Source organism: Sus scrofa, chromosome 2 (genome assembly GCF_054392235.1).
Source record: "Sus scrofa isolate SSC_HxYL_T2T_F1_AM1 chromosome 2, Sscrofa_HxYL_maternal_Yorkshire_Landrace_v2.0, whole genome shotgun sequence".
Classification (NCBI taxonomy): Eukaryota; Metazoa; Chordata; class Mammalia; order Artiodactyla; family Suidae; genus Sus; species Sus scrofa.
Window position 1 is genome coordinate 84,382,698 of NC_139384.1, and position 19,976 is coordinate 84,402,673.

Consider the following 19,976-nt stretch of genomic DNA (forward strand, 5'->3'; position numbering starts at 1 on the left):
TAGTGGGGCATGCAGTGCTCTGAGATTCCATGTTCTGGCCATAGCTATCCTTTGCCTGCCAACACAGACTAGTATAAATAGAGAGCCATTAAAATGAAAACGAGTGTTTGCATAAGACCCAGCATCAATGTGTGAGCCCCAAAGGGTGCACATGCCACACTTAGGGGAACTTTGACGGGACAGAAAATACCTCGAGGCTCCTCCCCTGTGCCTCTCCATCTGTTAACGGAGCCCATAATGTCTGCCTCACAAGAGTGGCCTCTGGCAGGGTGACAGGTGTTCTCTATTTGGCAGGAATGTTGGGATCATGCTGTTTTCTTGTTTGTTATCTCCTACGAAAAAGAGCTCGGGCTACCGTTTCCGGAAACAATGAAGATTTGGGGATTCCCAAGCTGCCACCCGCCCCCAGACAACAACCTTGCCTCCCATCTTGGTCATTGGGAACCCCTTCCCCGAATCCTGGCTGGATGATGTCACAGACAGGTGACCTCACTGTGGCCAAGGAACCCGGAATCTCGGTGACATGGGGGAGGGGGGAGGATGTTTCTCCACCACCCCAACCCCCCATGTCTGTGGTGAAGTCGATTGAATTAGTGCTGCCCAAGGATGCGGTCTACCTGGCTGGCTCCAGCATAAAAGGGCAGGTAGTCCTAACCCTGAACAGTACCCTGGTGGACCCCATAGTGAAGGTGGAGCTCGTGGGAAGAGGTTACGTGGAGTGGAATGAAGAAACTGGAGCATCCCGGGATTATAGCCGAGATGTTATTTGCAACAACAAAGCTGACTACGTGCACAAGACAAAGACATTCCCAGTGGAGGGTAAGGACGAGGCCAGCAGCCAGCCTTAGCCAGAATAGGAACCTGGGTCTGGAAGGTAAACACATCTGTTAGGCAGTCAACAACGCCCCCCCCGCCCCGGTTCAGATCAAAATTCTAGACAGTCATCAGGGAGCCTGAGCTGCCAGGGAACTACATGTCATGGAGATGTTTCCAGGTATTCCACAATTGAGCAGAACGCTTGGCCAATGCTTGGCTGAACAAAATTTTATTTTAGATAGAGTTGTCCAGGCAGGTCTCTCTGAAGAGGTGACTACCAAGTTCAGATCTGGTGACAGAAAGGGTACCTCCCTTGCAGATATCTAAGGAAGGGACAGCAGCAATACTCAGCAATGGGTCATCTCTCTGGGTCCCAGTGAACCCATCTGGAAAATGGGAATAAGGAAAAGTCCTGCCTCCTAAGATTGTCTTGAGGACCTAATGATTTAATGGCATGCAGAGGGCTCAGAAGGGGCAGGGCATGGGTGCATACAGTAAGGGCTTGATAGGTGTTAGTTTTTTCAATTGAAACACTCCCCCCTCCACCACCTGCCCCCGCACCCCCAACCCCCACACCATCCACGGCATCAGGGAACACCTCCCCAATTTCCAAGAGAAGCATCATTTCCCCCGAGAGACATCCACCTCAAGCCCAAAATCAGGCCATTCATTTTCTTCACAAACATGCATTAAGCACCCACTGTGCTCAACAACTGGGCCAGGTGCTGGGGATGCAACAGCGAACAACACAGACAGGGTCCCTGGTGTCACTGAGGTTGCCATCAGGCAAGGAAGACACGGTAATAAGAGAGTTTGGGAGAAATGCTTCCCCTCCCTCACCTCAGTCATCACTCAGCCAATCAACAAATACCAAGCACCTACTGTATGCTGTGCACGGAAGGCCAAGCTCTGCCAGTGCAGAGATTTGCCTGCTTTGGGCTCTGCTGTACACACACAGCCTAAAATAGCCTCTAGAACATGGTAGGGACCCAAGATATGTTTGTTGAATGAATGTGTGTCCAAATCCTGCAGGCTGCGCTTCCAGGTTCCTAAGCACACAGCTGGGGGCAAGCAAGTCCCAGTTGGTGGCTTGGGGTAATCACCCCAGCTGCCATCACCCACCTAGGCCATCCCTCTTCAGCCCAGCTCCAGCCTAATATTTCTGGCCCTGGGCTTTTTTGATCCCTAAAAGCATAGAGCTCAGCCAAGCTCAGGGACAGACAGGCCAGGCCTAGAACAAGCTCCCTGCCAAAACAATAAATAAAGAGAAGGGGAAAAAAAAAAAAAAGAAAAAGAGATTCTAGAACCTTCTGATGGCATCGGTGTGTTTTGCTTTCAGATAATTGGTTAAGTGCAGGCAGCCACACCTTTGACTTCCATTTCAACTTACCTCCCAGGCTCCCTTCTACCTTCACCAGCAAAATATGCCACGTCTTTTACTTCGTTCAGGCCTCCTGCATGGGTCGGGAGCACATTCTAGCCAAGAAGAGAATGTACTTGTTGATTCAAGGGACTTCGGATTTCCACGCAGAAAACCCATCGCAGGTAGTGATGCGGGAGGAGCAGGGCTAAGGCTTGTCTTCAAAGCTCCTGGGAATAGGGGGAGGCGGGCAGACAAGGGACAGAGAAGGCCCCAACCCGGAAGAAGGCAAGGTGTTGGCTGTTCTTCCGGCCCAGTGATTTCACAAAAGGTGAATCAGAAACCAGGGCAGGAACTCAGCCAGCTGCTCTCAACCCAGGTGATTCTGCCTGGGAGATGTCTGGGGACAGTTGTGGTTGTCACAACTGGGGAGGGAACTAGTGGAATCAAGGGGATGGGGGCCAGGGATGCTGCTCAGCACCCCACAGAGAGAATGACCTCGGCCCCAAATGCCCTTGACCCCACAGTAGGGGTTCTGCTGTGACCCCCTGAGTGAGACGGAGTCCTGGGCCCTCGGTGACTCCCCAGGAACTTTGATAATGAAGATGGTGCCCCCCAGAAAGAAGCAAGGAAAGGGGGTGGCCTCTGTCCCTGGGGAGAAGGAAGGGCCTTGTGGCATCGGTCACCTGAGCAGAGGTGGTTTTTGGATGGCTTCTGAAGGCCAGGTGCAAAGGCGGAAGTTAGGAAGGGTGGAGTTTCCTTGGCCAAAGTCATTTCACCTCCCTGGGCCTCATTTGTCATCAGAGTTTGGTGGCTGAGAGGGCTGGCATTTTTGTTTTTGAGATCCCAGTTAAAATCCTAGCATCAAAAAAATTAAAAAAAAAAAAAAAGAAAAGAAAAGGCAGTTCCCATAGTGGCTCAGCAGAGATGAATTCCAACTAGGATCCATCCCTGGCCTCGCTCAGTGGGTTAAGGATCCAGCATTGCCGTGAGCTGTGGTGCAGGTTGCAGACGCAGCTCGGATCTCGCGTTGCTGTGGCTTTGGTGTAGATCAGCAGCTGCAGCAGCTCTGATTGGACCCCTAGCCTGGGAACTTTCATATGCTTCAGGTGTGGCCCTAAAAAGCAAAAACAAACAAACAAACAAAAAACCCACAAAAAAAACCCAAAAAAACCCCAAAAAACCCAGTGTCCCCACCTCCCTGCCGTGTGATTCTCTGCAAGCGCTGTGGCCTCTCTGTGCCTCCATTTCCTCATCTGTTGAATGGGCATCAAGATGCTGCCTGTCCCCAGGTCTCCAAAGGAGCAGTGAGTGGACTTCATGCAAGCCTGGGGAGGGAGGGCAGAGTATTCATGCCCCTGCCACAAATGTTGTCACTGCTTCTGTTGCCACCCGTAGTCTTCTCTGTGCAATACGGCTCATCTCTAGCCCAGCTGACCTCAGGGGAGGGCTCCAGGGGGGTGGATCAGAGGAGAGCAGACTTAAGCTCCAGACCCACTTGGGCACCTGCCCCCTGTGTGATCTTGAGCAGGCTCTGCCCCTTCTCTGGCCCTCCATTGAGAGCAAAAGTTCAGGGAGCACAAGTCAGGAATTGGGGCAAAATGCTGGTGAGGATCAGATCTGGCTTAAGATCTCTGCCGCCAGACACTGCAATAGCTAATGGCCTTGGGCAGTTACTGGCACCTCCTGGAGCCTCAATTGTCCTAATCTGTACAATGGGAATAATAATACTCATAATACTGGAGTTCTTGTCATGGCTCAGCGGAAACGAACCTGACTAGGATACATGAGGATGTGGGTTCGATTCCTGGCCTCGCTCAGCGGGTTAAGGATCTGGTGTTGCTATGAGCTATGGTGTAGGTTGCAGACACGGCTCAGATCTGGCATTGCTGTGGCTGTGGCATAGGCCAGCGGCTACAGCTCCAATTCAATCTGTAGCCTAGGAACCTCCATATCCTCCATATGCCATGGGTGCGGCCCTAAAAAGACAAAAACAATTTTAAAAAATAATAATATTACCTCCCTCAGTGGATGCTTATAAGTGCTGCAAAGCGCTCAGCACAATGTCTACACACAGGAGATGCCTGGTAAGTGGGAAGAGCTAAAATCACTATTAGATCAGCATAGGGAGTTATTACAGATATGCTTTTTGGGGGTTTTTTTGGGGGCCACGCCTACAGCATGCAGAAGTTCCCTGGCCAGGGATTGAACCCACGCCACAGCAGCGACTTGAGCCACTGCAATGACAATCCTGGATCTGCAACCCATTACACCACAAGAGAATTCCCATATACATTTTGAGAGTAAGAATATATCGTTTTTTGTTTTGTTTTTTTTAATATTGTGTTTTTTCAACTACTCGATACAGTTTTAATCAGATTATAGGGGGCACAGTGAGGGTAGGAGCTGATGGGTCAGGGTGGAGGCGACCCCCAGTAGGCTTCTGTCCTTCTCAGAGCGCTGAAGGGAGTCAGGCCCTGCCCTCCTCTGCCCACAGCCCTCCAGAGCTCCCACCTCCCCTGGGGTAAAAACCTGGTTCCTCCCTTCGGCCCACAAGGCCCTGCACAACCTGCCACCCCTCTCCCCTCTCTGCTCACCTCTCCTCCCTCTGTCCCCCTCTGCCTCATTCACTCTGCTGTTCCTCCAATAGGTCAGGCACAATCATGCCCCAGGGCCTTTGCACAGGTTGTGCCCTCTGCCCAGAACACTGTGATATGACCTTCCTATCCTTCCCACTTATCCTTCAGATCTTTGCTCAGAAGCCACGTCTTTGGTCACCTGCACTGCTGATGGCTCGAAGAACAACCCCCACAGAGGGCAATTTAGTCCTATCTATCCCAATTCAAAGGAACGTGCACTTTGCCCCAGCCATTTTATCCTTCTAGAAAATTCTCCTCCCCCTATTTTTTCAGGTGTGTGAAGTGACCTCTCACTGCACTGTCTGTAGTGGTAAGAAATTGGAAACAGCTTAAATGTTTGTTGCTAAGGGAATTAAAGTAGCAGTACACAGGCAGAGGTGAACTCTACAGATACAGCGAAGAGAGAAAGATAGACAAAGAGAGAACAAGGCAGCTCTCCATTATTGGCACCTCCAATCGACTGGGTTGACTGAATAAAGCAAAGTTCAGAACAGCAAGTGTAGTTTGCACCGTTGGTGGTAAAAACAAGAAATGCACAGAACTTCCTTGCAGGTGTAACAAACAAACGTCTCTTTCCAGAGACCGCAGAAACTCACAACAGATCCTGCCTCCTGGGAGGGGAACAGGGGAGGAGAGAAACGTTTCCCCTTCAGCTTTTTTTTTTTTTTTTTTTAAGTCTTTACTGAGATAAATTCACATACCTTCTAATTTACCCCCTTTAAAGTGTCCAGCTCAGGAATTCCCATCGTGTCGAAGTGGAAATGAATCTGACTAGCAACGATGAGGTGGCGGGTTCGATCCCTGGCCTTGCTCACTGGGTTAAGGATCCGGCGTTGCTGTGAGCTGTGGTGTAGGTTGCAGATTCGGCTCAGATCCTGCAGTGCTGTGACTGTGGTGTAGGCCGGTGGCTGCAGCTCTGATTCGACCCCTAGCCTGGGAATCTCCATGTGCCACAGGTGCAGCCCTAAAAAGACAAAAGACAAAGTAAATAAATAAATAAAGTGTCCAGCTCAATGACACCCCCCCCCTTTTTGTTGTCTTTTTAGGGCCACACCCGCAGCATATGGAAGTTCCCAAGCTAGGGGTCAAATTGGAGCTGCAACCGCCAGCCTACGCCACAGCCATAGCAATGCCAGATCTGAGCCTCGTCTGCGACCTACACCACAGCTCAGGACAGCTCTGGATCCTTAATCCACTGAGTGAGGCCAGGGATTGAATCTATGTCCTCATGGATACTAGTCAGGTATGTTACCACTGAGCCACAATGGGAACTCCTCCACTTTAGTGGCTCCTGGTGTGTTCTCAGAGGTTTGCAGCCCTCACCACCATCAGTTTTAGAACACTTTTATTACCCCCCAAAGAAATCTTGCATTCCTTAGCTGTCACCCCCAAGCCTCCCTACCCCCGCCCCCATAGCCCTTGGCCACCATCGATTCACCCTCTGTCCCTGTGGATTTGCCTGGTCTGGACACTTCATAGAAGTGTCATTATACACTATGTGGGCCTTTTGTGCCTGGCTTATTCCACTGAATATAGCGATTTCAAGGCTCATCTATGTTGTATATGTCACTGCTTTGTTCCTTTTTAAGGATGAATCATATTCCTTTGCAAGGATGGACTACATTTTGGGTATCTGTTCATCTGTTGATGGACACTGGGTTGTTTCCATGCCTTGGCTATTACGAATTACCCTGTTACAAGCATCCAAGTTTTAGGGTGAAAGTAAGTTTTCATTTCTTGTGGTTCCTGCTGTGGCATAGGGAGTTAAGGATCTGGCATTGCCTTTGCAGAGGCTCAGGTTTGATCCCTGGCCTGGCACAGTAGGTTAAGGAACTTCCGTATGCTGCGGGCGTGGCCATGAAAAAAAAAAAGTTTTCATTTTTCTTCGGCAGATATCCACGAGCAGAATTACTGGGTCCAATGGTAACTCTATGTTTTACTTTTTTTTTTTTTTTTTTTTTTTTTTTGTCTTTTTGCCTTTTCTAGGGCCACTCCTGAGGCATATGGAGGTTCCCAGGCTAGGGGTCTAATTGGAGCTGTAGCTGCCGGCCTACACCACAGCCACAGCAACTCGGGATCTGAGCCGCATCTGTGACCTACACCACTGCTCACGGCAATGCCGGATCCTTAACCCACTGAGCAAGGCCAGGGATCGAACCCACAACCTCATGGTTCCTAGTCAGATTCGTTAACCACTGAGCCATGACGGGAATTCCAAGTGTTAATTTTCTGGTAGGGACAGTGATGAGACTGTGGCAGGGGGATGAGATAAGGGGAGTCGAGGTGGGGGACACCCTCAGACTTGATGGTTGGGAAAGGCCTTTGGGACAAGCCCTCTACCCAGTGGTACTACCTGTTGGAAGAGGCAGTGGGTCTCGTCTTTAAAAATGTTAAAGGTACACAGAGGGGAGGGGACGTGGGAAAATTAGAATCATTGTACATGGCTGGCGGGAATGTAAAACGGGGCAACTGCTGTGGGAAGTTGTTCCTCAAAAGGTAAAACATAGAGGAGTTCCTGTCTTGGCGCAGTGGTTAATGGATCCGACTAGGAACCATGAAGTTGTGGGTTCGATCCCTGGCCTCGCTCAGTGGGTTAAGGATCCGGCATTGCCGTGAGCAGTGGTGTAGGTCACAGATGTGGTTCGGATCCCATGTTGCTGTGGCTGTGGTACAGGCCGGCAGCTACAGTTCCGATTCGACCCCTAGCCTGGGAACCTCCATATGCCGCGGGAGCGGCCCTAGAAAAGGCAAAAAGACAAAAAAAAAAAAAAAAAAGAAAGAAAGAAAAAGAAAAGTAACACTTATGGGAGCCCCTTGGGTGGCCTAGCGGATAAAGAAGCTCGCCCTGTCACTGCAGTGGCTCAGGTCACTGCTATGATGGGGATTTGATCCCTGGCCTGGGAATTTCTGCGTGCTGGGGGCACAGCAAAATAAAAAAGAAGAAACGGAACATGTTATATGTGTATCTTCCTAACCATAGCAGGGACTGGGCTGGTCTTCTCTGTTGTGGGTTTTTCTTGAACTTGGCACTAAATTGATGCAATCGAACACTAGTTGAATGAATGAATCCCCCCAAAGTTTCCTCTATGCCAAAGGAATATGGGGGTCCCAAGAAACTCCCAGGTACGAAAAACCAGTGTTGAGTTGGCACCCCAACATTCTTGGGCATCAGGGCCCTTTGGCCATCCCATCTGGCTTGGTGTTGGGGGGTCTCTGTTGGGCCATTGCTGATGGCTTCCAGCTCCTCCTTCAGGACAAGGACAGAACTGCCTGCTTGGTCTCAAGTTAGGGCAGCAAGTCTTTTAATGCCCTGGGATCCTAACGCACACGCATTTTGAATTTTCGAATAAGACTGGAGGGATTTAGAATGAAATGGCCTGCCATTAGCCTTCCAAGAGGAGGGAAAGCTTGGGAAGGCTAAAGATAAGCAAGGGCCAGAGGCAGAGGGCAGGAGGTGAGGTTGAAGGGGTCAGGGGTTGGCCTGAGGTCTCCAAGAGGAAATGCATTGGACCTAGAGCAGTGTTTTTCAAATCTTGGGTCAGGACACATTAGTGGGGTACAAAATCCATTTAGCAGGTTGCAAAGCATATTTTTACAAAAGGAAAGAATAGGCAAGCCCAAAATGGAAAATATCAGAAATAGTCAATTTTGTGGATTGCACACTTTTTCTTTTTTCTTTTTGTCTTTTTGCCTTTTCTAGGGCCACTCCTGAGGCATATGGAGATTCCCAGGCTAGGGGTCGAATCAGAGCTATAACCACCGGCCTACGCCAGAGCCACAGCAATGCGGGATCTGAGCCGCATCTGCAACCTACACCACAGCTCACAGCAACACCGGATCCTTAACCCACTGAGCAAGGGCAGGGATTGAACCCGCGACCTCATGGTTCCTAGTCGGATTCGTTAACCACTGTGCCACGACGGGAACTCCACACATTGTTGTTTTTAATATAAAATAGGAAAATAGGATAGAGAATAAAATAAGTAGACTAGAAAATATCAGAGAAAGTCCATTTGGTGGGCTGCAATTCAGGGGTTTTTTTTGTTTTTTGTTTTTGTCTTTTTGCCATTTCTTGGGCTGCTCCTGCGGCATATGGAGGTTCCCAGGCCAGGGGTCTAATTGGAGCTGCAGCCACTGCCCATGCCAGAGCCACAGCAATGCAGGATCCAAGCCTCATCTGCAACCTACACCACAACTCACGGCAACGCTGGATCCTTAACCCACTGAGCGAGGCCAGGGATCGAACACGCAACCTGATGGTTCCTAGTCAGATTCGTTAACCACTGAGCCACAATGGGAACTTCTGCAATTCGGTTTTTTAAATGAAGGAATAGAATAGTGGAGTTCCCTCATGGCTCAGTGGGTAAAAGATCCAGCATCATTACTGCTGTGGCTCTGGTCACAGCTGTGGCGAGGGTTCGATCCCTAGTCCAGGGAACCTCTGCATGCCATGTATGTCAGAAAGCATAAATGCGGTGGTTGCAATAAACTTTGCTTTTGCAAAATCAGTGTGTAGGACTGACTACAATGGTATTGAATAAGGAAAACAGAATTACCAGAAAAAACTACTATCGTGAGTTACGACATTTTTGTTTTATATAAAACAAAATAATAGAATAGAGTAAGTAGGCTAGAAATAATAGAAAAATCAATTCAGAGGGTCCAACCAACACTTTTTAAACAAATAGATTAAATAGAATAGAGTAGCGTGGGAATTGTTAGCAGGCATATAGCAAGGATAAGCATTATATCATGAAACATTTCCCTATCATAGATCTAGATGTAGATGGACATAGAGATTTGTGTTTTCTGCCACAATGTTAAAATTTACATTTTAACTATGAGTTGTGGTTTAAAAAATAATATATGACAGGAGTTCCCGTCGTGGCGCAGTGGTTAACGAATCCGACTAGGAACCATGAGGTCGCGGGTTCAATCCCTGCCCTTGCTCAGAGGGTTAACGATCCGGCGTTGCCGTGAGCTGTGGTGTAGGTTGCAGATGCGGCTCGGATCCCACGTTGCTGTGGCTCTGGCGTAGGCCGGGGGCTGCAGTTCCGATTCGACCCCTAGCCTGGGAACCTCCGTATGCCGTGGGAACGGCCCAAAGAAATAGCAAAAAAAAAAAAAGACAAAAAAAATAATAATAATATATGACAAATATTGTATGTAGCCCACAAAGTCTAAAAAATTTATTATCCCAGCTCTTAACAGAAAGAATTTCAAGTCTTGATTTTTTTCAAAAGAAAAATTCTAGAGCAACTCATTATTATTATTATTATTATTACTGTAGTATAGTTGATTTACAGTATTAGTTTCAGGTGTGTAACATAGTGATTCAATGTTTTTATAGATTAGGAGTTCCCATTATGGCTCAGTGGGTTAAGGACCCAATGGTGTCTCTGTGAGGATGCCAGGACTTTTGGAGTCTGTCTGTCTGACTGTCTGTGTCTGTCTGTCTTTCTTTCTTTTTTTTTTTTCTTTCTTTTTTTTTTTTTTTTTTGTCTTTTTAGGGCTGCTCCAGTGGCATATGGAATTTCCCAGGCTAGGGGTCAAGTTGGAGCTGTAGCGGTGGTTGCAATAAACTTTGCTTTTGCAAAATCAGTGTGCAGGACTGATACAATGGTATTGAATAAGGAAAACAGAATTACCAGCAACATAGGATCTGAGCCATGTCTGCAACCACAGCTTATGGCAACACCAGATCCTTAATCCACTGAGTGAGGCCAGGCATCAAACCTGAGTCCTCATGGATACTAGACGAGCTTGTTTGTGCTGAGCCAAAACAGCTACTCCAGGATGCAGGTTTGATCCCTGGCCTCGCTCAGTGGGTTAAGGATCAGGCTTTGCCCCAAGCTGCAGTGTAGGTTGCAGATGCAGCTCTGATTCAGCATTGCTGTGGCTGTGGTATAAGGCCCCAGCTGCAGCTCCGATTTGACTCCTAGTCTGGGAACTTGCATATGCAGCAGGTGTGGTATAAAAAGAAAAAAAAAATTTTATAGATTATACCCCATTGAAAGTTACTACAGAATAGGAGCTCCCAATGTGGTGCAATGGGATCAGCAGCATCTTGGGAGCGCTGGGACACAGGTTCAATACCAGGCCTGGCACAATAGGTTAAGGATGTGACGTTGCCACAGCTGTAGCTTGTTCGCGGCTGTGACTTGGATCTGATCCCTTGCTCATGAGCTCCATATGCTGCAGAGCAGTAAAAAAAAAAAAAAGTTATTGCAAAATAATGGCCACATTCCCTGTGTTGTATACTGTATCCTTTGTTCCTCATTTTCTTTATACATTGTAGTTTGTGTCTCTTACTTCCCACCCCCTACCATGCCTCTCCCCACTGGTAACCACTGGTTTGTTCTCTACATCTGTGAGTCTTTTTCTGTTTTGTTATATACATGCATTTGTTTTGTTCCTTTTGATTCCACATTTAAGTGATAATATAGAATATCTGTCTTTTCTCTGTCGAACTACCCTCTAGGTTCAGCCACATTGCTGAAAATAACAGAATTTCCTTCTTTTAATGGATGAGTAGTATTCCCGTGTGTGTGTGTGTGTGTGTGTGTGTGTGTGTGTGTGTATACACCACATCTTCTTCATCCATTCATCTGTTGAGGACACTTCAGTTGCTTACAATCATCTTAGTTACTGTAAATCATACTACTATAAATATTGGGATGCATGTATCTTTTTTTTTTTTTTGTCTTTGCTATTTCTTTGGGCCGCTCCCTCAGCATATGGAGGTTCCCATGCTAGGGGTCGAATCGGAGCTGTAGCCACTGGCCTACGCCAGAGCCACAGCAACGCAGGATCCGAGCCGCGTCTGCAACCTACACCACAGCTCACGGCAACGCCAGATCGTTAGCCCACTGAGCAAGGTCAGGGACCGAACCTGCAACCTCATGGTTCCTAGTCGTATTCGTTAACCACTGCGCCACGACGGGAACTCCTGCATGTATCTTTTTGAACTAGTGTTTTCATTTTCTTTGGCTATATACCCAAGGGTGGAGCTGCTGGATCATATAGTTCTATTTTTAGTTGTTTGAGGAAACTCTATACTGTTTTCCTTAGTGGTTGCACCCATTTACATGCCCACCAGCAGTGTGTGAGTGTTCTCTTTTCTCCACATCCTTACCAACATTTGTTATTTGTAGACTTTTTGATGATAGCCATTCTAACAGGTGTGAGGTGCTCATTGTGGTTTTGATTTGCATTGCTTGGATTAGAGATGTTGAGCATTTTTTATGTGCCCGTTGGCCACCTGTATATCTTCTTTGGTAGAGCAACTCTTTCTTATGTGTGAGCCCAAGAAGAGTGTCTTCACAACGCACTTTCTAGCTCTTTTATGATATAAAACACATGGAAACAATATAATTGTCCAGCATGGGGGGGGTAGATAACCTATTTTGTTTCATACTCTATTGCCATCATGAAAACCAATAAATCAGAATGATAGGCAGCAACATGAGTGCCTTTCAAATACAGAATGTCATAGAACGTAATGCTAGAAAAGCAAGTTGCTGGAAAACCTATAAAACTTTCTTTAGTTAGTTATTTATTTGCTTTTTCGGCATATGGAGGTTCCTAGGCCAGAGGTCAAATCGGAGCTACAGCTGCTGGCCTACATCACAGCCCCAGCAACAAGAGATCTGAGCTGCAGTTGAAAACTACACCACAGCTCTCAGCAATGCCGGATCCTTAACCCACTGAGCAAGGCCAGAGATTAAACCCGCATCCTCATGACACTAGTTGGGTTCATTTCTGCTGAGCTGCAATGGGAATTCCTAAAACTTGATTTATTTAAGGCCTTCAAATTTATAAAACAGTACTGTATACTTCGACTGCAAATAGATGTCTCCCTAAACAATATAAATGTTTGCGTGAGAATGCCAAATGCCAAATTCTGTTGATGGCTACCTGTTCAGAGAAGGACTGGGAACAAAGAGGCAAAACACATGGAATCCACAAGATTTCAGTTGAATTGGTAATAATGTTTGATTTCTTAAACTGGCCTGGAAGATACAGGTGAACTTGTTCTATTATGCGTGCCCCACCTTTTTTCTAGATCAACATGTCTTGTTTAGGTCCCCACATGTATGTAGTAAAAGAATAAATGTGTAGGTACAAGAAAGTGATTACTATAAAATTCAGAATAGTTGCCCTTTGGGGTGGGGGGTGGGGCTGAGCACAAGTGAGCGACTTTGGAGAAAAACCAGCAAAATTCTACTTCTCGACGTGGGTGGAGGTTATGAGAGAGTGGGCCTTATAATAACTCACAAAGTTATACATTGCTTCTTGGGGGTTTCTATATTTGAGCTATACTTCCTAATAACATTTAAGAGGTTTTGTTTGTTTGCTCGTTCTTTGTGGGGTGTTTTTGGCATGAAGAAAGTCCGGGGCCAGGGATAGAACCTGGGCCACAGCAGCCACCCAAGCTGCCACAGTGACAACACCAGATATTTGAAGAGTTTTTTTTTTTTTTTTCATTGCATAGATATGATAAACCCCAAATTCAGGATAGTGGTTACTTCCATGGAGGAAGAATGGGGAATGGCTCTGGGGAGGGGTGCACAGGGGCTTCAACTAGATCTCTGCTTTTTTTTTGGGGGGGGGGTGCACCCATGGCACATGGAGGTTCCCAGGCTAGGGGTTCATTCAGAACTACAGCTGCGACCTACACCACAGCCATAGCAACGCAGGATCTGAACCACATCTTCGACCTATACCACAGTGCTTTGCAATGCCAGATCCTTAACTCACTGAGCGAGGCCAGGGATCCAACCCGAAACCTCATAGTTCCTAGTCGAATTCGTTTCCAGTGCATCATGACAGGAACTCCTGATATTTTATTTCCTTAGTGAAGAGAGATATAACCCAATTGAGAGACAACCTTCATTCTGATAAAACGGGTACTAGGTATGCTGGTAAATGGTCAAGAATCAGCTAGGGTACAGGGCAGCCTTGATCTGTAATCTTTGCCAATTTCCACGGTGTAAATATTCCCATCATGAGTATTTCAAGATACCAATCAATATCCAATTTCAAGTTACCAACTTGATGTCCCCAACACGGAATGGGAAGGGAGTTTGGAAGTATTTAGTATTTATTACACTACTCTCTGTCTCATACTTAAAAGGAAAACACATGTGGGCACACTTACACACACACACACACACACACACACACACGCGCAAGTATCAAGTTCCTCTGGAAGCAGACACAGGAAGTCAGCAAAAGTGGAGAGGGAATCATTGTAAGCCCACCCCACATCACATCAAATCTTTTAAAGTAGTATCCACAAATAAAGAGTCAAATGTTATCCAGGTCACCCATTAAATATTATGTATATGTGATTTTATTGCAATCTAGCAGCTGACTCAATATTATAAAAGCTGCATTTTGAGGCTTTTAATTAAACGTGTTACAAAATTTCAGCGCTACAGTTTTCTTTTCATGATTCAAAGCCCGTAAGTCTCCTTAAGTCTGAGCTACTTGGGCAAGCCCTAGGCCTTGGGTTTAAACTCTAAGACATTCCCTGCCTTTCAGGAAACTAAGGCTCAGAGAAGTTGAGCCACAGGTTCAAGGTCACACAGCAAGGGACTCATGGAGCTGGGGATAAAGCCAGGGTCTTGTAGATTTCCCAGGTCTATTTCACAGACCAGGAAATTGACACTCAGAATGGTCAAGGGCTGTGATTAAACCGCAAAGCTGAGCGATGACTCCAAGCTTTGGGCTGCAAAATCCAAGACTCGTATTCCACCTTAATGCCTCTTACTTGGGGATGGTCAGGCTTATGGATGATCAGGGCTCGTTGGCCTGGATCCCTCACAGTTGTCCTTCCCCATTCCCCCCCCACCCGTCCAACCTCTTCTAGATTCCTCTGTTTGTGGAGGCTGAGAAGAAGATCTCTTACAACTGCTGCAGCCAGGGCACCATCTGCCTGCAAATCCAAATGGAAAAGAACACCTTCGTGCCGGGAGAGAAGGTCATTTTCACCACGGAGATCAACAACCAGACGAGCAAGTGCATAAGGACGGTCATCTTTGCCCTCTACGCCCATGTGCAGTACGAGGGCTTCACGCCCAAGGCCGAGCGGCGCTCAAAGGTGGACAGCAGCGAGCTGCTTCGGCAGGAGGCCAACACCCAGATCACGCCCTTCAACACCACCAAGATCGTCAGCACCTTCCACCTCCCGCCCGTGCTGTCCGTGAGCGGCGGCGCTCGGGACAACGAGATCATGAACACCCACTATGAGCTGATCAGCACCATCCACCTGCCCTGGTCCCTGACCAGTGTCAAGGCCAAGGTGCCCATCATCATCACCAGTGCCCCTGTGGACGCGGACAGCTGTCGGTTGCTGGAGGGGGCGGTGTTGCCCAAGAGCCCAGATGGATCGTCAGATTTAAATGCACAAACAAATACGTATTAAAAGCTTTATCAGACTCTAAGGCAGGGCCTTTCTTTGTCTTCACAACTGGCCTTCTGATGAGTCCGAGCATGGCAGCGTGTGCCCTGCACTTTGCCAAGCTCCAGCCAGGCAGGCATTCATTTCTCCCATCCCGAGAGAGATCACTAGGAGTTCCTGCTGTGGCTCAGTGGATTGAGGACCTGACTAGTATCCATGAGGATCCGGGTTTGATCCCTGGCCTCACTCAGTGGGTTAAGGATCCAGTGTTGCCATGGGGTCACAGACGAGGTTTGGATCCCAAGTTGCTGTGGCTATGGTGTAGGCCAGCAGTTTCAGCTCCGATTCAACCCCTAGACTGGGAACTTCCACATACGTAGGTACAGCTTTAAAAAGAAAAAAAGAGAGAGAGATAGAGATGGAGACAGAGAGAGATCACTAAATGCTAGGAAAGGACAAAGGGAAGTTACAAATCCTTCTCAGACCTCACACCATCTAGCACCCCAGACCCATCTCTTTGCTGGATCTTACAGTGCCTTGATCAGGGGTCCCCAACTGGGACCCTGCCCTCCAGAGGATGCTGGCAAAGTCTGGTTGTATCTGTTGCTCCTTGGAAATGCGGGGGGGGGGGCGCTCCTGGTATCCGGTGGGTGGGGCCAGGGATGCTCCACACCCCACAGTGCCCGGGGCAGCTCCCAAGAGAGAATGACCCAAATATCAACAGTGCTGGGGGGTGGGAGAGACCCAGGCTGGGGCCATTTATGGGGATGGGTCCCTGGGCTGGGTCCCTGGGCTGGGTCTCCAGCCTCTTACCCAAGTCAAAGTACATCCCTTCTCTGCTCACACCCCCCACCAGGGATGCCCCCATTTCACTCAGGTTAAAAGTCCAAGGTGTGCTGTCTCATCCACCCACATTGTATCCATTAACAAGCCATAATCTCCAAAACCTCCCCTGGAATACTCCTGTTCCTCTCTCCTCCTCTGCCTTCACCTTGCAACCATCCATCAGCTGAAGCAGTGCATTCACCTGCACCTGGGTCTTCCGACTCCTGACCTTGACTCCACATTCTATCCTTTCTGCAAACAGAAATTCAGGACACCCAGCTAAGCTCAACTTTTAGGAGAACAATAGTTTTTTCGGCCACATCATGCAGAAGTTCCCAGGCGAGGGATCGAACCCACACCACAGCAGTGACAACAGCAGATCCCCTAGGTCACCAGGGACCTCTGAGAACAATTTTTTTTTTGCATAAGTATGACCCCCCACTATATTTGGGATATACTTATGCTTTAAAAAAATCATTTGTTGGAGTTCCCATCGTGGCTCAGTGGTTAACGACTCCAACTAGGAACCACGAGGTTGCGGGTTTGATCCCTGGCCTCCTGCAGTGGGTTAAGGATCTGGCATTGCCGTGAGCTGTGGTGTAGGTAGCAGACGCGGCTTGGATCCTGCATTGCTGAGGCTGAGGTGTAGGCCGGCGGCTACAGTTCCGATTAGATCCCTAGCCTGGGAACCTCCATAGGCCACAGGTGCAGCCCTAAAAAGAAAAAAAAAAAATCATTTGTTGTTTATTTGATATTCCAATTTAACTGAGCACCCTCTATTTTTTTTTTTTTGTCTTTTTGCTTTTTCTAGGGCCACTCCTGAGGCATATGGAGGTTCCCAGGCTAGGGGTCGAATCGGAGCTGTAGCCGCCAGCCTATGCGAGAGCCACAGGAACACCAGATCTGAGCACATCTGTGACCTACACCACAGCTCACGGCAACGCCAGATCCTTAACTCACTGAGCAAGGCCAGGGATTGAACCCGCAACCTCATGGTTCCTAGTCGGACTTGTTAACCACTGAGCCACGACGGAAACTCCTGAGCACCCTCTATTTTACCTGGCAATCTGATTCCCTAAGCAACTAAAAGACCCTGCACAAATTAGGCCATCACACTCCCCAACTTTAAATCTTAAAACTCCATTAGGTCCCCAAAGCATCTGCATTGGCCCACTACATCCTGTGTAGTCAGGAATGAAGGAATAGGCCAGAGTTTTTCTGGGCTAATGACTCTGAAATATTTCTTCAGGCACCCCCATTGCACCAAATAATCCTCACCTGCCACGGGGCCTCCATCAACTTTGCAGACAGGAGGCATATATACATGAATGGTGGGCCCCGTGGCATCCCAGCATCCTGGAAGATGCAGAGATGCTGTTTTACTTATTTTATTTTTTGGCCATCCTGTGGCATATGGAGTTCCTGGGCCAGGGATCAGATACGAGCTGAAGTTGTGACCTGCGAAAACACCAGATCCTTTAACCCACTGTGCAGGGCTAGGGATCGAACCTGCATCCTGGGACCCCAGAGACACTGCTGATCTCATTGTGCCACAGTGGGAACTCCAGAGATGCTGTTTTACTTTTTATTTTATTTTATATATTTTTTGCTTTTTAGGGTTGCACCTATGGCATATGGAGGTTCCCAGGCTAGGGGTCCAATTGGAGCTACAGCTTCTGGCCTACACCACAGCCACAGCAACACTGGATCCAAGCTGCGTCTGCAACCTACACCACAACCCATAGCAATGCCAATTCCTTAACCCACTGAGCAAGGCCAGGGATCGAACCCACATCCTCATGGATACTAGTCAGGTTCATAACCAACAGTGCCACAATGGGAATGCCCAGAGATACTGTTTTAGATTAAACTTCTTTGAGGGGGGGCAGTGAGGGTAGAATGCATATATTTAATTATTTTCTGATTCTCTCTCTCTCTTTTTTTTTTTGGTAGTCTTTTTTTTTTTTTTTTTGTCTTTTGTCTTTTTTTTTGCTGTTGTTGTTTTGTTGTTGTTGTTGTTGCTATTTCTTGGGCCGCTCCCGCGGCATATGGAGGTTCCCAGGCTAGAGGTCGAATCGGAGCTGTAGCCACCGGCCTACGCCAGAGCCACAGCAACGCGGGATCCGAGCCGCGTCTGCAACCTACACCACAGCTCACGGCAACGCCGGATAGTTAACCCACTGAGCAAGGGCAGGGACCGAACCCGCAACCTCATGGTTCCTAGTCGGATTCGTTAACCACTGCGCCACGACGGGAACTCCTGGTAGTCTTTTTAAGCCTGCACCTGAGGCATATGGAGGTTCCCAGGCTAGGGGTCCAATCAGAGCTACAGCCACAGGCCTGTACCACAGCCACAGCAACGCTGGATCCGAGCTGCGTCTGCGACCTACACCACATCTCATGGCAAGACCAGATCCTTAACCCGAGTCCTCATGGATACTAGTCAGTTTGTTAACCACTGAGCCACAACAGGAACTCCCCGAGTCTCTCTTTTAAAAAAATTTTTTATGGGAGTGATCTCTCACTTTCATCCACGTTTTTAGGGCATCTCCAAAACAGCTTGGGTGGGGGTCCTGGCTCCCTGAAGGGGGTCACTACTGGGCCAGGGTGGGGAGGTACCTCTGTTGCTTTGGGTATGAGATCTTCCCTTTGAATTGGACCAAAGGATCCAACCCTGAGGTGGTATCCTTCATCTGATCTACTTCTCAAAACTCAGAAAGACTTTTTTGGGGAGGGGTGAGAATGATTTTCCTTACCCTAGTGTCCTTAACCTGAGAATTCTTGAGGCTCTGGAGGCCAGCTGTGAGCCATCCCCACATCCCCAGAACTAGGTCCAAAAGGGTTGTGTTCTTCAAAGTGGTAGAGTCAATGCCACCTTCTCCAGGAAGCCTTCCAGCCATGCTTCTTGCCCTCCAGTGGGCTCTCCAGTCCCAGTGCCTTCCTCCATCTGGTCCTGACCACTTGCACTCCAGAGGCCTTTGTCCAGCTCTGTCCCATGTGTGGAGGAATCTGAGGTGGGGTTGCCGCAGGGGAGTCCTCCTTAGGGCTCCAGCATTGCCCCAGCACCCGAGAGAGCTTATTACATATGTAACAAGTGATTGTTAACCTACAACAACAGTGTTCAGGGCTCTGCTTATTTTAGATGGCAGGACAGAGCACTTCAGGAATGCCAGAGATGGATCGCAAGCCAGCTGGCAACTGCCCCTCATGGCTGGGGTGTTGTCAGGCTGCAGGGGGGCACCTGTGAATGGGGCTGGGGCACTCAGATTCTTTCCCACCTCACTATACTATCCTTACTTCCCTCTGTGTGGGACAAGGGATTTCTCCTCTCTGGGCCTCAGTTTTCCCATCTGTAAAATGGAAAGAAGAATAGTGTTCATCTCTACAGTTTGGAGATGATTAAAAGGGCTAGTACATGCACCAATTATAGAAGAACTTCTGGAACACAGCAAGTGCCGGCCAGATGTCAATTATGAGTTGTAGAGTATGTGTCCCTTCCATGGGCTTCTCCAATTCTGATAGCTCACCAGTAAGTTCCCAGTGACCTTCGTGTCCTAACTGTCCTTGTCCTTCTTTTATTGTCTTAGACTTTTTACCTCAGAATATTCCAATTCCTATGGAAAAGTGTATATGTATATATATATATATTTTTTTTTTGGCCTCACTCATGGCATGTGGAATTTCCTGGGCCAGGGATTGAACCCACACCACAGCAGTAACCAAAGTCAGAGCAGTGACAAAGCCAGATCCTTAACTTGCTGAGCCACAAGAGAATTCCTGGGAATGACATTTTCTTGTCACATCTCTTGAAGTCTTCTTTTCTTTTTTCTTTTTTTTTCAGGGCCACATCTGCAACATATGGAAGTTTCCAGGCTAGGGCTCGAATTAGTGGTGCAGCTGCTAGCCTCCGCCACAACCACAGCCACAGCAA

General features: G+C 48.0%; 1 protein-coding gene across 3 annotated transcripts; it reads left to right on the forward strand.

The window, feature by feature from the left end:
* The first annotated feature begins 488 nt into the window (after window positions 1-488).
* Window positions 489-15,263, forward strand: ARRDC5 (arrestin domain containing 5). 3 transcript variants are annotated; one of them, XM_085013236.1, is made up of 3 exons: window positions 489-819; window positions 2,266-2,361; window positions 14,690-15,263. In XM_085013236.1, the coding sequence occupies exons 1-3, from the start codon at window positions 724-726 to the stop codon at window positions 15,242-15,244; spliced, it is 747 nt and encodes a 248-aa protein (XP_084869362.1). In that variant the 5' UTR covers window positions 489-723; the 3' UTR covers window positions 15,245-15,263. The 3 variants fall into 3 exon arrangements, with proteins under 3 accessions (XP_084869362.1, XP_020939699.2, XP_084869363.1); XM_021084040.2 differs by having other exon boundaries at window positions 495-819; window positions 2,156-2,361; XM_085013237.1 differs by having other exon boundaries at window positions 519-819; window positions 2,214-2,361.
* Window positions 15,264-19,976: the final 4,713 nt, after the last annotated feature.